Source organism: Gallus gallus, chromosome 13, assembly GCF_016699485.2.
Source record: "Gallus gallus isolate bGalGal1 chromosome 13, bGalGal1.mat.broiler.GRCg7b, whole genome shotgun sequence".
Classification (NCBI taxonomy): domain Eukaryota; kingdom Metazoa; phylum Chordata; class Aves; order Galliformes; family Phasianidae; genus Gallus; species Gallus gallus.
The window spans coordinates 6,829,551-6,846,971 of NC_052544.1; the positions used below are offsets into that span (position 1 = coordinate 6,829,551).

General features: G+C 36.3%; 2 protein-coding genes across 5 annotated transcripts in view; one reads left to right on the forward strand and one right to left on the reverse strand.

Moving 5' to 3' along the window:
* Window positions 1–17,421, forward strand: part of GABRB2 (gamma-aminobutyric acid type A receptor beta2 subunit) — a 335,870-nt gene that overhangs the window by 62,185 nt on the left and 256,264 nt on the right. The gene's annotated exons all lie outside the window — the stretch shown is intronic.
* Window positions 1–17,421, reverse strand: part of GABRA1 (gamma-aminobutyric acid type A receptor alpha1 subunit) — a 43,128-nt gene that overhangs the window by 21,380 nt on the left and 4,327 nt on the right. For all 3 annotated transcript variants that reach the window (XM_025154781.3, XM_046900270.1, NM_204318.3), the window contains exons 3-5: window positions 14,116–14,228; window positions 5,392–5,459; window positions 42–262 (exon numbers count right to left, since the gene is read on the reverse strand). In XM_025154781.3, the coding sequence (XP_025010549.1) occupies window positions 42–262; window positions 5,392–5,459; window positions 14,116–14,228 (402 nt within the window). The remainder of the gene's footprint in view (window positions 1–41; window positions 263–5,391; window positions 5,460–14,115; window positions 14,229–17,421) is intronic.

Consider the following 17,421-nt stretch of genomic DNA (forward strand, 5'->3'; position numbering starts at 1 on the left):
ATTGTCAAACTAAGTGAAAGATAAAATATTTGAGGGCTCACCTCATTGTGTACAGCAGTGTCCCATCCTCTGTAATTCGTAATAATTTATTTGGCATCGTCATATTATGAGCCACTGACTTCTTTCCATTGTGGAAAAAGGTATCAGGTGTCCAAATTTTGCTGGCCATTAAATTGTTTAACCGGAGAACAGTCATGGGTCCTTTGAATTTTAATCTCTCATCTTTCCAGCTTTGGCGGAAAAATACATCTATAGTATATTCCTACACCAATTCAGAAAAGAAAAGGTAATACTGCCATGTGTTGCAACACAGGAATTTGAAAATTATAATCTTACTGTTCCCTTAAAGCAAGACCATTAGTGAAATTAGTAATTATCAGAACATTTATTCTCTAAATTACTTACAGTGTATCTGAAGCTGGTTATTTAGCAGCTGCAATATCATTACTGTATTGAACAGAATAAATGTTAGGAAGAATAGCATATCAAAAGTTAGAAAGAATTGTAGGTATAAGATATAGGAAACAATATAATCCACCCTTTTCTCCTTTTGCTTTCACCTTCCATAGAACTGTAATATGAACCTGCCGACACTAAGCCATTGTGCATTGCACAGGAAGAATTTGTCTCTTGGAATAAAACAAGCCTGGTGAGGCAGGATCTTACCAGAGCCTTTTGTTCTTGGTGCCTCCTTAGCGTGAACATGCAGTCAACTTACGAAAAGCTCATGGCTCACTAAAATTATGTGATCTGGTTTATGGGACATGAAATGGCTTATAGTCTAAATTATTGCACTAGAGAGAGAACAAGCTGAGGACAGCTTTGGACCAAGAGTTATAGTTTGGGGAAATGGGGAAGAGATGTATTGGTTGAGTTCAGTGTATACAGGGAGAATCAAAATAACCAACGTTCATTATGAAATGGAAGACGACTTTCTACAAATTTACTTATTTTAGAAATTAAGAGGCAGAGGGTGAAGTTAGAAAACATATGTTGGTGCTTTCTAAATAGAACAGCATAGTTTCGCACTGGGGTGGGAGAAAATACAGAAAAGTCTGCTGGATACATTATACTATAATATTTACATGGGGAAATACCCCATCCCAAAGTGGAAGTGCTATATGGGATTATCCTGTCCCTTCCATCATTCTTGATTATGATTTTGTGATAAATGTCAAAAGCATCTATGCAAACAGTGTTCAAATTACCCTGAATGATAATCTTTTGGCTGAGAAATTGAACCTTTTCTGAGATCTCCTGCCAATAACTGATGGCAAATCCTGAAGGCACATGTCTCTGGCACGCAGTGCTACAAGTAAAAGAGCTTCCCCAAGGACTATGTTAGTAAAGAGAAACATTGTGGAATGAACATTTAAAATCTTTCTCTATCAGTCTCCCTTAGACTTGTGATTTTTATTGAAAAAAAATGGCAGCACCATACAACATAAGCAACTGTGAGTTTGTTATTACTTATGCAACTATCAGCAAGTATTGGTGGTAATAGTCTTGTGGTATTTTTTTTTCCTGTTTTCAGGGCTCAAAACACCTAAATAAGTTTATTACAGACACTGAGATGTATTTCCAGGGTATGATCTTTGTTGTTGTTGTTGTTCTTTGCATCTGAGACCTGTGAATCATGTTGATGCATATTTAATTGCAAAGATAATAGCATTTTCACTTTCTTAATCACATGCTCAGTGTGCTGCTGCAGGCTGGATTTGTTCAGCTTCAGTGGCAGCAGTTGTGCACTTATAGCTACATCTTCCTTCAAAACCTTGCTAGATCAGAGCCTCAGGTTGAACTTTGCGCAAAATCTTGTCCCAAATGTGTAGAAGAGTAGAAAACAGAGGAAGTACAAAAGGCAGTAGGTGGCATTAAAATACTGTATTTCCTCAGCTCCAAGGATTTCTTCGTACATGCATGGGAAGAGTAAAATACATGCCCAGATGGTGATACCACTTCAGCGTGCATCTAAGCCATTCATTTTCTCTTGCAACCGCAAAGGTGAGTGGGAGGTGGTACAGGTTTAGAGAAGGGAGTCTGGGTCTTCCCTTTATATGAGCATAGGATTCTGATGTTGGAAGAACAAAGAGTCTGGGAGGTTTGGTAAAGGAATCTGACAGCAGAAGACAAAATTCAGTTAAAAAGGAGCTGACAGATCATGCCTGGCATAAACTGCATCATTCTCTATCCCAGGCTGCTGCACCATAAACCATTTTGGCTGAGCTGTCTTACCTCCTTAGCTTTCACTACCCACTTTAACATGTACAATAATTCTCCTCAAATGAATCCTGACAGACAGCTGATCTCTAAGATCAAGTCATCAGATACTCTTACTCTGATTATAGCTTTCTTCCACCACAGAGTGCCATCAGAACAAACTGTATACTATAGCACTGTTTTATGTGCAAGTGGGTGAGCAAGATAAAATTCAGTATAAATTTTCCACAGAGGAGAGTCTTCTATCCTTAGCGTGCAGGTAAAGAAAGAAGATTCCTATTTGCACTTTGGCAATGAATTGTATAGTACTAAATATTTACAGTACTTTGTCCTAAATGTGAGATTCAGGCAGGAAATCTTTAGTACTTTATACATTCTCTAATCTACTCATCTGTTCTCTCTCCCTGGGAATTGTTTATGCACATGGTAGACCACACCACGGTCTGTATTGTACTGGGTCACGTACAGGAAGGTACAAAGACAGAAATTCTTTCCCAAGGAGCATACAGTAGAGAAGCAGTGGGAATGAAGGCTTACTGGGAAAACTGTGTTGTTGGTTTATTTTTGTGTTTGTTTTTTTTTAAACGAACAAAATTATTTTTAAATGCTTCTTATTCTAGACAATGTATATACATATATAAATTTCACAAAAATGACAGTTATCTGCTCCTTAGTTCAGTCCACGATCTGAGAGATCATGCCTCAAAATCTGTGAGGTTCTTCCAAGATTAGATGTTTTTATTTCCAAAGGTGTTTTTCTCCTGTTTAACTTTATTCCCAGGTTTAAGATGGAGCGAAGGCATTCTCTTTATAGAATAACAGGTTATGTCTATGCTGTTCCTAAAAAAAAGAGTGTCTTGAGAGTGGGTAGGAACACCATGTACTGCCTGATATATCAGCCTACTATCTATATAACTGCCTCATTGGATTCCTGCAAACAGATGGTCTAGGTATGCTGGTGTCTCACTGTGGCTGTAGTTTTATAACATATGGCGTCAGCTGGAATAGCTCATTCCCAGCCTCAAACCATCAGTCTAGGCTCAGACAGCAGTGCATCGTCCCCATGGCATGCCGATACAGATGCCTGTGAGGCCTTCCTGTGACCAAATCCCATAATCCAGTCAACACTGACTGTCAGTCTGCTCACTGGAGCAAATTTGGGGTAGCCCTCAAATGACAGTGTCGACAACCAACTTGTAATACGCACAGAAGGCTTTGCATTAAATGTGCATGGAATTAACATAAATTTATATTCTGATAAGCTCTTCATTTGATCTTTCTCTCTATGTTTTTCTCTTATTTTCACACGTTTCCTTAAGCAGAAGAGTTAGCATAAGTAGGCTGTACACACTTTACTTTCTATGTGAGGTGAGTAGGAGTATTACACTAAATCCTTTTCTGTGGTCTCTTGCTTTTCAAAATCTGTGAACACCTGCCTGTATGTTTTTTGGCAGTGATTGCTTATGCTATAATAATGCAGCTACACTGAGCTCAATTTATTATTTTCCAACTATACTTATTCCTAATTTTGAAAGTAGATTATTTTTTACTTCAGTATTTTATCCTTGAAACCCAAATCCTATGCAAATATTAGTTTTCCCAGGAACATCAAATTATCTTTACCTTCTACTCAGTAGTGAAATCATATGAAGCTATCAACTGTAAGTACACACTGAAGTCCAGACACACTATTCCCAAATAACACAGCAGGGTCACTGGTTACTCTAAATTTATGTCTGCATGTAGGAAATGATCAGTGCCAGTTTGATAACTTGCTGTTCCTTATTTGAATTTACTAGTAAATCTGACTCAACAGATCAAACAATAGCTTAGTCAGGCTGCTCTAACAAGTATTAACTTGTATTTTCACCAGCATGTATCTAGTACCCTTTTTCTTCTCACCTCCTCCAAGCATCTGTATCCAGTCTAATACTTCAAATGAGTTTAATTTTAAGGAAATTTTAACTATCTAAAAAGACAGATCTCTAAAAAAATAAAGCAACCGCACTCATAAGCTACAGCTGCTACAATTTTAATTCAATGCTTAATAACTAAAAATTAAGTATGTACTAGACCCATGACTGTGTCTGTAGTTCTCATTTAGCTTCATGGTTGGTTATCTATTTCCAGACAGAACTGGGGAAGCAAAAATTGCTCAACCAATCACCAGAGCAAAAAGAGTAGATATCAGTAGCAATCTTTACTCCAAAAAAATTCTCACATTTTAATGTATAATTTAGACTAATATCTAGAAATTGTATTTCTCTGTTCTTTTCTTTTTTTTTTCTTTCCTTTTTTTTTTTTTTTGTTTTTGTTTTTGTTTTTGTGAATGCCTCCAGTTAAATGCAGGCAGTTACAAGATTGAAATTTCTTAATTTCTTTTTCTTCCCCCCCTCCCCCATTTAAACTAATGAGGATGTTTTCAGCATTCATCTTTACACAGGATCCAACAGATACTAGTAATTGCAAACCAGGCTTTCCCTGTCAATAGCAACCTACTTGTGAAGGTCTCATTTATATGCATAATTTAAAGTACTTTATCCATATTTTTACACATTTTTTTATCTCTTAAGACCAGGGATCACAACATCTTCACTCAGTTTTCTGAACTTCTGAATCCCCTGCAGTTATCTGGCAATTTGATTTTCATATTCATGCCATAAAGAAGTGACACTAATTCTCTCATTAATCTTCTCTTTCAGCAGCCAAGTTTGAGGAAACTCACTTCCCATTGATCAGTAGCTTGTAATATAAAAATACAGGTTAGAGTGTACGGATGTCACATTGTAAGCACAAGTGTTAATTGCGTTTTAAGATTATGATCTTTCTCAGCAAATTGGATCAGTGATGTGCCAGCAAGGACCTGAGCGATCATTCTCAGAAGAGTACTGATCCAAACCTTAATGCATTTCTTAATATATTAGGTAGCAAATATAAGGTATGTTAGAATACATTATTAAAGTCATCGAGGATGCTAATTTCAGGGCACTTAAATGCAGTCACAGCTGACAGGAATCACTGCACATAAACGCTGACAGCATTTTGGAATCAAGGGCTTATAAAAAAAAACAGGCTTAAAATTAGTAAATAACTTATTGCTTACATCCTCCATCCTTCAAATTAAAAAGACAAGAGAAAATGAATGCTCTAGAAATGTAGGCCATCACTTACCATATCATGGTCTGAAACAGGCCCAAAGCTGGTGACGAAGATGTCAGTCTTCACTTCAGTTACACGCTCTGATGAAGCAGGAAATTAGGACAGTGAGTGTCTATCAACAGTCTTCATTAGATCTAACCATTACCAATTCTCACAATAAATAGAAAAATTATTGGTTTTGATTAGCAATTCTAAAATTGGTCTACAATACAGTCCTGATAATTTATTGCTTCTCAATGTAATTTCACAGTGAATATTGTCAGCAACAGTATTTTTTTTATTATCATGTTTCTGTAGGACTCTTTGAGACACGACTTGTGCTGAAAAACAGCAGATATAGTTCTGCTGTTGTAGAAATCCTGTCACTCTTTGACTATTAAAGGTTTTTGTCTGACATTACAAACAGTGCTAAATATTTTACACTGTACTTAGAAGTCTTATTGGGTACCCAGTGCTGCTGGGCAAGCTGATTGAAGGTCTCTAATAATTAACCCTAAGCTTATGAGATATGTATTTAGTGCTGAGACACAGAAGCATAGAAAAAAAGAGAGAGATAAAATACATTCTGGTGTATAAAAAAGTGGAGATGGGTTTTTGTTTTATTTTTTGCATGAGATGGCTTCATTACTCCTGATTATGAAAACAAAAACAAGTTAAAACTTTTCCAAGTGAACATAATCTCAACCTCCCTACTTTATCTTTTTGATGTCTGTCTGATTTCCATACAGAAACAAACATTTGGCTTCTGGAGATCCACTATTTAATGTTCCTTTAAGAAAGTCACAAACTTAATCTCTCTCCATCCTCTCCCTGCCCCCTATGCTCGGACTACCAGTCACTGCTGAGCATACTAGTATTTTCTAGGATACACATCAGAAAATATTCACCCAGGATGGCAAGTATCAAAATAACTCTGTTGAGTTAAATATAGTTGCAGGGAGTAACACCACCTGAAGGCATACATCCTAACAGTGTTGAGTGGAGCTAACCCCATCAGCTCTCAGAACTTACACTGAACTCAGACTGAATATTTACTATAAGCACTATACTAACTAGTGTGGATTGTTTTTTGGTTTTTTTTTTTTTTTTGGTGGGAATTTCAAATGTGGAAGGAGATCTGCATTTCTCAAATAACTTTTCAAGTAAAATAAATAATTTTTGAAATTTGTGACACTAAAAATAATTTTCAAGAGGCTAAAAGAAAAGTTCGTGTACAGAAAGTGAAGGTCATGCAGTGAAGCAAAAACTATCATAAAGCTAAGAAACACATATATCTATGCATGGGAACTGTTGAATAACAGCCTGAACCTCTGATTGATCACCTGAGGCAAGCACTGAGGAAGCCCTGGGAGCACAGGTGAAGGCAGTTCACCTGTATGACCAGAAGGGGTGGAGCCTGGCTGCACCTCTCCTAGACACCATTTAAGGGCTGACTGCCAGTGGGAAAGGATCTCTTCCTGGTGATTGCTCCTTGTGGAGTTTTTGCAAGCCTGTTACACACTGGTGAGTATCTTTCCTTTATATCTGATTATCTTCTTCAATGTGGTAATCTTGCCAGCCTAACTTCTGTGTATGCTGTACAACACCTGTATACTTATTTACTGTACAGTCTATAACATCTATATATTATTATTTAAATACTGTAAAATAAGTAAATGAAAATAATTAATAGAATCCTCTGATTTGGAAACACATCAGTTTTTTTTTTGGTGGTGATGATACTGGTTTTTTTTTGTTGTTTTTTTTTTTGTATGTGTGTGTGTGTTGCTGTGTTATTTATTTATTTTCCATCTGGGAACAAACAAGATTAATTGAAGTTCCGTTACAAAGATAAGTGAAATATGGAATTGTGGTTAACCAGAAACATACATTTTTGGTATATAACCCAAAAATTCTAATGAGGGTTAGTGTTCTACAGTGTACATAGGGTTTTCAGTTGCATTCTGAAGACTCTACATCTTGTCAATATACATGTTTAATCAGATTAATAAAAAAACTTTAATATGTGTACCAAAAAATACCCCTCATGGTAAGACAGCAGAAATTTGAATGTGAAACTGCTTCTGATTCTACCTTCATTCCTGTAGTGCACTGAATGACTCTTCTAATCTGTTAGAAAATCACTTCAAAAATCAGGTAGTAGGAAAAGAAACCTGTAGCACTCGTTGGAAAAACTGAAGGATGAAACTTCTAGCTTAGTATTTGCGATTAGAGAAAGTAAAGTACTGTGATGTAGCTGAGTTGCTTAATAGTGGTTCTTTTGGTTCTTTGAATCTGACGAAACCATTAGATAGGTGCAATTTCCTCCTTGGCTCTCCAGTGAAATGAAGGCATGACCTTATCACTGTTTACAAGCTTTTCAACTGACTCGGAAGAATTTAAGTATTCTTTTGACATCTAATTGACTCTTGACTTAAAGAAGTTCGCAGTGAGAATTTAATCTTCTATTACGGGAAGAAGCATATGGTTATCCAGAAAGTACTTGGCTTGGAAGAAGAGTGTTCTCTCCTTCAGCTCATCGCTTTTACAAAGCTCAAGAAGTAAAGGCTGTGGTCTCGTATGAAACAGCCAGCAGAAAAAGATGATGTAGTTCTCACAAGGTCCAGTAAGTCACTGCTGAGTACACTTTTTAAGTTACAGTTGCTGTATCACCTTTTCTTGGGACTGAGAAACTAGTATCATCATGAAATCTATTAGCTTTCTGCATATTGAGAAATGAATCTCAAACAACCCCTTAAAAGATCCTTCATTCTGACTTGCCATTTCTGTACTTCCTTTCTACTGAGGCATTTCCACAAGTGTCATTAGGAAACAGAAGATGCTGGAAGCTCTTCAGCCCCAAGGGTTTCATTCTTAGTAGTATAAACTCAGAGATTTAGGAGACACATGGTCATAGTGTAGAGGTTAAAGCTTAATTTTGGGGAAACAAAATGGGAACTAAAGCCTTCCAAATGAAGATGGAAGGTTTTTGAGAAAATCAATAGAAAAACTGGTGGTGCCTTTCATTTCTATATTGCAGCAAAGATAATTTAAGTGACACAAAACTCATAATACATAATAGAAAAATTGGATTATGAAATCACAAAAGACTGTTATCATCACACCAGTTAGGCTTTTGCATACTATCTGATCACTGTCCTCCTCAAATCCAAAAAAAAAAACCCACTGTGTACTTCATCAGATGATTAGTTTTTCTTTTGGTATGTACCACGTTTTCAAAAGGAGTGAGAAAAATGTGGAAATGTGTATGAACACATAGATGAGCTCCTCCAAATCTCTGTGGAAGTTCTGAAATTCTTGTTTACTGTTTTACTAAATAGATGATTCAACTGTGCTGTGTTTAGAGCTTCAAAAGTTGTGAGTCACTCCTGAAAAGAAGATGCCTTTACTGTATGCATACAGTTAGGATATATATTTAGAATCAAGGTTAACCACGTTCAGTTTAGAGCTTGAATACCATGGGAAGGCTTAAACTGTGCTTCACATGCTCAGAATGCACTGAGATTTTTTTTCAGGAACTTCAAATCCTGATCTATGTTCAAAACCTTCACAATGTCCTTAAGAACTAGAGAAAACTCTAAGCCATTGAACAAAACAAGCTCAGGCCAGGAGCTGATCTTACTGCTGGGGATAAATCCATCAATTGTGAAGACATTGGCCGTATCTCTTGACTATAACATCTTTCTCCTGAACCAGGGATAGATAATATAAGGATATCTGTGAGTCATGTAATTCCATTTAAAAAATAAATAAAAAAACTATTAGTGACCAACTAGCTTTACATTATGTTTAATGATGTACACCGTAAGGTCCAACTGATTATTGATCAGCAAAATGACTACTGTGTCTAACATGTAGACTCCAGAATGCCACAGCAAGCAATAAACTAGTTTGTATCGGGGGAAATTATGTTGATCCAGATATGCCTATGAAAGCATCAGTCAGCATAAACTACTGTCACTGCTTACAATCACTGTGTTTTGGTAATGATGCTAGGATAAACTCTTTAAATTAATACGTAAAAACGATAAATGTTTAGATTTAAATTCCCAGGGAGCTTATTATTTCTAGGATTGTGATTGGATTAGAAGTTGAGAACACAATAAGGAATATAGATTGATTTTTAACAGCATGAAATAAGCCCGCTTATCATAGAAAACTATACATTAACTATTTCCCTTTCTCACCTGCTGACATATGAACGTAAGGCTTATCAGAATTACTCATTTTGGAGTTTTAAATTAATTTCCTTATTTTTGATACTGCACCTGCATGTCTTGTTTAAGTGTGTGCTATAATTATTAAAATGGAGAAGAGTCTTCCTGTGGTTTTGAATGAAAGGGAATTAGATGCCTGTATAGCATAAACTGCTCAAACTGAAGAAAAACTAAACATAGACTAGTTGCACTGGTTGCTTTTGCAAAAGTAGATACCAAAACGGAGAACAGTGAGCTGTCCGGAGATTGTTCAGCCATAGTCCACGCTGCTATAAAGGGATGACTGAGAGTGATGTCGTCTCATGCTAGCTCTCCCCACAGCAATTAACAGCTCAAAGCTGCCTCCCTACTGTTGTATCAAAGCTATTTTCCTGAGGTCTTCTGTCTTTTTACAGTTGTCCTTACATCAATGTGGTACCTACAGGGTTGGAAAAAGACCAAAATAAGCCCTTTCAGTTCTTAGAGTATGAAGTATAGTATCTGATGCTTCTTCATTATGGGATTATGAGTAAGCTTCAGTGTAGGTCTCTATTTTCATTTAGAATAGAAACAAACTGGTTTAACTAAATTTTTACTGCACATACAGATTAGAACCATATTTTCTCAAAATTATAAGTTTAGATGTGAGTTCAAACTAAACAATTTCCATTGGGGCCACAATCACCAAAAGGTCAGTTTATCATATATTTATAGGCAATGTTCTCGTAAAGCTGAATTTTAAAACCTATTTAACATAATACTGTCAAGTTTATTCTCCATCATTTTAAAAATAAGCACTGTGTGGAAGTAATGAAGTGCCTGAGATGGACCAACATTCCACTTACGGACAGTCACACTCAGTTTTGATATCCATCACAGAAGACAGATAACAAATATCCCTTACTGATAACATTATAAAAATATAATTCTGTTCAATACTAAAGTAGTATTTGTGGTCTATTTGGGATGCTCTAATGGCCAACCCAACAATAAAAACAAATTCAATTTAGGGAGATTTTCTCTGACCTGCCTGATCAAACCTGGTCTTGTTCTTAGTTCTATATTAACCAATCTTCACACTACAAAATCCCTCTCAAAGGGATAAATGGCATTTGCAGTTACTAAGTTAAGAGGTCACAGACCACCTGATACCATTTAGCTTCATAGAGGAGATGTGTACATTACTGAGATGATAGTTTAAAAAAATTCTGTAGCTATGTGTGGTATCATGTTATTTAATCTCAAGCACCAGGTGCAAACAACATACCCTGTGCAAGCTCTCTCTGCCCTGTGGCCCTCCAAGCCTGCCATGGTAGTAAGCCAGGACTCATATCTATTCCCAACACGAAGACATCCCAGAACAAAAGTCAATGTGATATTCATTTATTCACAAAGCTTATTTTTTTTAATCATTTCTTATTGCTGTTCTGTTCTTTTTAACTCCCACCGTAGATACAGAATTTTGCTATGAGAGGTCCCCAAACATTGACTTCAGTTTTCTTCCTTATAGGACTCCTTCAAAGTATGGTCTGATTCTTTATTTTGTTCAGCACTGTGCCTTTGAAAAGGGAGCAACATCTTTTTCACTCCTAGTACTAGTATCCGTGCAGTTCACACAGGAAAATGAAGCTTTTTACCTAAGTGACTTCACTGTTTATTTTTTCTCTTAATGTCTAACATGATTCCCTCTTTTTCAGTTTCAATACATTACTCTGTACAATCCCTCCAGCTTCCTTTTTGTACATGAGTATCCTCTTGTAGGGCTAATAGGGGTCCTCTAGTGTGATTCAGAACATTTTTAGATTCGTTTTGAAAGTTCTATTTTCCAAGCAGAAATAACTGTAGATATAGTTATCTCTCCATGTTTATGGATGGATGCTAAGGATGCTGTTTCCTAGTGATTTCTGACTAAATGACTGTGCCCACATATGGAGGCAGTGAACATCTAAATAACACAATTTATATCAATAATTATTGATAACAGGTGGAAATTTGTCAATGCATAACAAAGTGCTGTGTTTTTCCTTTAAAGAAAAATGAGATTAATTTTAGCCACAATGCTGTTCTTCAAAATAATGCACATATTCAGTTATTCAGCAGTTTTTCCCGATGGGTCACCTAATGCATATTTTTTTTTATATTCTTTCTAAGGAGAAGTAATTTGTTCTTTGTTTAGCAGTATGCTCAGAGCTATTCGCTTTATTTCAGGTACAGTCTTACTAGTTAAACTGACAAATAATAGTATTAAATGTCTGAAGAGCATATGCATTTTTCTTTTTCATTTTAAAGTGATACCTCAAAAGTAGATGTTAAAAAAGGGAGGCTTTAAAATGAATCAAGTGCTGACTCCACACATGCTGAAAGAGAGGTTCAAAATTCATCACAAATCCATTCTCTTCTTTGTTTCTGTTCATGTATGTAATTCAGTTCTCCATATATTTGAAGTATGTATATGTGTAGTAGATAAGGAAAGGTCTCAGAGGGATAAGCAGAGAGTTTTCTGCAATCCAGCCCTTTCTGTAGGAGAAAGTAACTCTACCATGCATTGTTTTACTTCACTTACTCTTTCTTAGAAGACACAGGAAAAAAAGAGAGTAAACATTTTGAACTTCCAGCAGTGGATCAAGCTGTAATGGAAGGCTGTTGAACATCCTCCTCCAAAACCATGCTATACTGACACATCCATCTGTGCTTCTTGCTGGATGTTTCTATGTCTGGAACATGTCAGAATATATTCCCCCAAATTATCTAAATGAAATACATCAAAATTACATCATCTTGAGTTTTTTAGCTCAATGGTTTGAAAAGCTGAACTTCAAAATTCCTGAGTAAACCCTTTATTATAAATTGGCATTATAATTAAAACTATTGGCCTATATGCATGTCCGTAGTTTGTGGAATAAAATTGTCTTTTCAATCAAGCGTTTTAAACATGAATCTACTGCGCAGAATTTCATCTGATGTGGGGTTCTCTAAAGGTCTTGATACACTTAGTTCTAGTGTTCCACACTGAGGAATAGAAGAGAGACATTAAATTTATTCTGAGGTTCTGACATCGTAACCGTACGTTGTATTGAGTAAAAGGCAAACTGTAGTCTTACAGTTCCTTGGCCTGGGTCTACACTGACCTTGTGACCAATCTCTGGATTGCAATACAGAGAAGGAGAGAAGTTCCTTTCTGTGTATCTCCTTTTGTTTACTCTTCAAAACAATAAAATAAATCCTAATAGCTACAAAACTCACAAGAAATCATTATGTGCTCAGATTTTTCTTGTAGACATGTACCAGACTTTACACAGTTTGCAGTTTCGTTTATTTATTGCCTTCTGTGCTGTGTTTATTTACTGTGATATAGTAGCTTACTGAATTCTACAGTTGCATTAATCAAAGATTAAGGAGCATTTGTTTCTCTACTAATCCAAAGGTTTACAAGCAAATAAGCAAAAGTACCAGTAGAGAAGTGATTCCTGTTTTGTTTTATATGATCTGAAACTGCACACAAAAAACTACAAACCAACCGGTCTTTAAATGTTTTTTTTTTCTTAAGGGACCCTTTATAAACAGAATTTTATCTCTAGTCATTCTTGTAAGTCAGTGAAGTCAAACCATGGAAGAAGCTGGCTCATAGTGCAAGAGCTATTGCAAGATGGTAGCCTTGAGTCACAGAACAAGATTAGGTTTAATTATCTTTCCTTTCATCCGCAGCAGATGACATAAGAATTCTTTATGCAATGTGCCCTCTTTTTCTTACAGTGTGGTTCTGCTGAGAACTGGTATATGAAATTGGTTAAGTAAACTTTGTGGGGTGGGTGTGTTGCTCTTTTTTTTGTTTGTTTGTTTGTTTTGCAGGAGGGTAAAAGTGGCACATTTAAAATCTCTACCTTTATGAACAACAACCTCTTAAGACCCAGTTATGGGATCATATCTTTGACGAACAAGTCAGAGAGTCAACGTAGGGATGCTGATAAGGAGCAGGCTTTGTAAGAACATTTTTATAAAGATGTAATTGCTATGTGGTTTCATACCTTTTTATGGATTCAGCCCTGAGAGCAGAAGAAAGACATTTTTACCAACTTGCAAAGACAAAATGTTACAGAAACAAATCCTGACATACCCAGTGGAGAAAAAATGTTATAAACTTCTCTGAGACATTTATATGACTAAGGTTGATTGATGTTTTCTCTTTTAAAACCAGATCCTCTTACTCTTAGTCAGTGGGATTTTTGCATGTTTGAATGTGCTGTTTAGGTCTGATTCATAAACTTTTGCCATTTGTCAGGTCACATCTTTTATTCTTCCTACATCCAACATTTTAATAGCTATTCAGAGGTCTAGAATTGTCAACCATTTTCTTACTTTGAGCAAAAACACGTGAAAACTGAGTATGGGGGAGTCAGCACAGCATTTTTGTATATAAAAAAACAGATATTACATATCAACATTTATATAAATATAAGTTGAAGAACGACAGGTTTATCTTGGAAAAATGACATTGTTTTAACTGTTTTTCTTTTCTCTAACACTTAAAATTTTAACACACCTCCCAGTCCTGGTCTCAGGCGGTTATCATAACCATCCAGCAGACGATCCAGTATCCTGGTAAATACTGTGGTGTTGTCTTTAAGTTCATCTTGCGATGAGGTTTGTCCATAGCTGAAATACAGAACAGTTAAAACTGAAATACAGCCATCAGCTAGGAACCTTACAGAGCAATAATTCCAAAAATGTGTCTAATCTTGATTATACTGATTTATGGTCATAGAATCTGCTCCAGAAAATTACAATACAGGGTTCTTTCACTTAAACGTTTTACTTTTAAACTGTACATTTTTAGTAAAATCTGAGGAAAACTAGTGCCATTCCATGAAGGGTGAGGTGAGCAAATATAACTTCGGTTCCCCAATGCGTATCTCATTATTCAGTAATCTTTATAATATTCCAATGTGTTCTTCAGTAAAAGGCTCATTCGTGTTACAGTAAATAATGAAGGAATTGCATGCTAATAAATACACAGTGATTGAGACATTTAAGAACTGAAAATAAATGTTAAAAAAAAACAACAAAATCCAAGAATCTCACAAAGATGTCTTTATGAGTAAATAAGTAAATCATATGAGTGTATACTATCATAAATCTGTAAAGAATCATGCTTTATTTCCTGATTTCTTCTAGTGGCTACATTCAGAGGAATGTCTCCCATTTTTCCTTTCAAATGTGTAATGGAACCACTTCTTGGGATGGAAATCTGTCATATCTCTGAAGCTTTGCTTGCAGATTCCGAATGTATAACTCTTAACTCAGCCAAAGGTCCTGAAATTTTGCTTGAACAAGGATAGAATTAAGCTCTTTGATCTCAGCTACCACAATCTTACTTCCATCATTACAAATCAGAACGAAGTCCTTGGGCTTAGTGGTTCCTGTCTGCTCTAAAAGGCATCAGAATCGACTTTTTTCTTAAATCTGAAACCTTTCCAATCATAGATAATTCCCTTAATCATAGATTACAGTTGTCTTAAAGCCAAGCCCAGTACCATTTTTTCATCCATTGCTGGGAAGACTTCTATCGTAAACATGTGTAGTCATCATGACTGAAATACAAACACTGCTTTGCAGAACATCACTTTCTCATGCTTGCTACTGAACTGAATCAACAGTGCAGTACCAGAAACTTCTGTAAGGCTCAGGTCTAGCCACAACCATGACTCGTTGGGCAGTTTGCTATCTGTACAGCCCGGGTGGTACATGGCTCTCAGAGCTCTGACAGTTGAGCAGTCTTCTGCTCTAACCAGCAAAGGCTGTCTTGCAAGGAATATTACTGATATGCAGAACAATCTGTTCCTCTTAAAGTAGCTGCAAAATTATTATCTGTAAGCAACACATCCTGCTGTAAGTCAGACATCCTTGTATATCTCACTTGGATATTCCACTTGTATCAAACACAGAAAGGAGGAGAGGTTCTCTGAGTATAGATGCTCTGCAAATACTTCCAAGCTATTTCACAGTTCAGATTTGAATATGTATCATTGCATATTTGAACAAGTTTTAGAACTGATATTCACAGCACTGTTTTACTTCAATAGTATGTGACTTGTAGAGAACAGTTTTCAAGGTACTTTAATGCATATAAATCACTGTTCCTAATTAAGAAGAAAAAAAGTCTCTAACAGTCTTTAAAAAATGCTAGTAATACTATGCATTACTTCTAGTCACATCATGCAATTTCACTTAATACAGATTAGGTTGATCTGTATTTGTTGTTCATACCCACAGTTGCATTTTAAGATGCCAATATGCTTTTCTTTTATTTTTCCTCTACGTCAGTAAGTAACAAGTTCTCCTGCTGTCTCCTCTGAGCAGTATCTTTCAAAGCATTTTTTCTTGTATGTCTTATGTAGAATTGCAATACAGGAATGTTCACTGGATTATATTCTCTATTAACACTCACTGTCATTAAACAAGCTGCTGCACATACATCCCTCAAGGATAGCAGAAGGTCATCAGAATTGAGGTGGCAAAAGGATATCAAGAAGCTTGAGAAATTCTAGGGGTAAATAAGTGAGTATGTTTGCAGAAGTGCTGTCAGAAAGATGGGCTGTTGTGGCAGCACAGTGTGAGCGGATGCAATACAACACAGCGCTTCCACCCTGGCTGTTGCATCTGTCAGTGCCCTCACCTGTTCTTTCCACCATGTTTTTCAGAGGTAAAGAGCAGCATTAGGGCTGGTTTTAATTGACACATCGCCACAACAGGAAGAATCTGAACACTTGTGAGTGTATAAAGCACACCGCAGCTCTACAGGGACTGAGATATTTCAGTCAAAACTCCCATGTTAAAGCAGTCCCAGTGCTGTTCTGGATTTTGTGTTTTTTTTTTCATGAAGAATGGTGTGCTTCTGCATCACAAATGTTTGGTCTGACAATTGTTTGGGGTTTTTTTTTCTTAAAGAATTTAACAGCAATCCAGAAGAAAAGGCAAGGGAAGTTACCATGACAAAATGGCTCTGAAAACAGATGCAATTCATGTAGAATATGTACATTTGTGGAAAAAGTGACTGTATGTGACTGTGGTTTTATATTAAGCCACAGTATAATAAAACACTGTGCACTAACTCCATCTACAGGTCATTATAATACTGACACACCATATAATTTTTAAACACTAGTCCAGTGCATTTTATTTCTCACATTACGAATGCACTTGTGTATGTTATAGATAGAACACACATAAGCATACACATATAGATGTACACATACTGATATAACTCAACACGTTTGCTCAGAATTACCTAGGCAGGCTGGGTGTAGGACTTCATGAACACTTGAAAACCTCACATTTCTTAATGTATTATCAAAACAAAGGTGTTTCTTCTAAAGCATCATACTTATTCTATATGTTAAATGAATCACCTGCTTTTATTTCTTCTTTTTTTTTTAAGAGGGGAGATTTTTTTTTTCCAACCTTTGTGCAGATGAACCTTTGCCCCTTGGCACATTTCAGTCTATAGAAATTCATCAAGGTACCAGAAGCTTAGTTTACCTAGAGCAGCTCATAGGTGAGAAGATGCTGTGGACATCCAGGCTCAAATGAATCTTTTAGGGATCACTTTCAATGCAGCAAAACTGAAGCTGCTGCTGGGTCATGGGGCAGCACTACTGACAAGACACAGATATGTTCAAGATACAGAAATATATCTGCCAGTCTGCCTAACTCCTTTCACTGATTTTTGAATTGCACAGACTTCGGTATTCTCCGAACTACCTTACAGTTCTTAGTTAACCTATTAGCTGTTGGATAATGTGTTGTACCACTACCCTTTGTTCCGAATGCTGTTTTTAGATGGTAACTT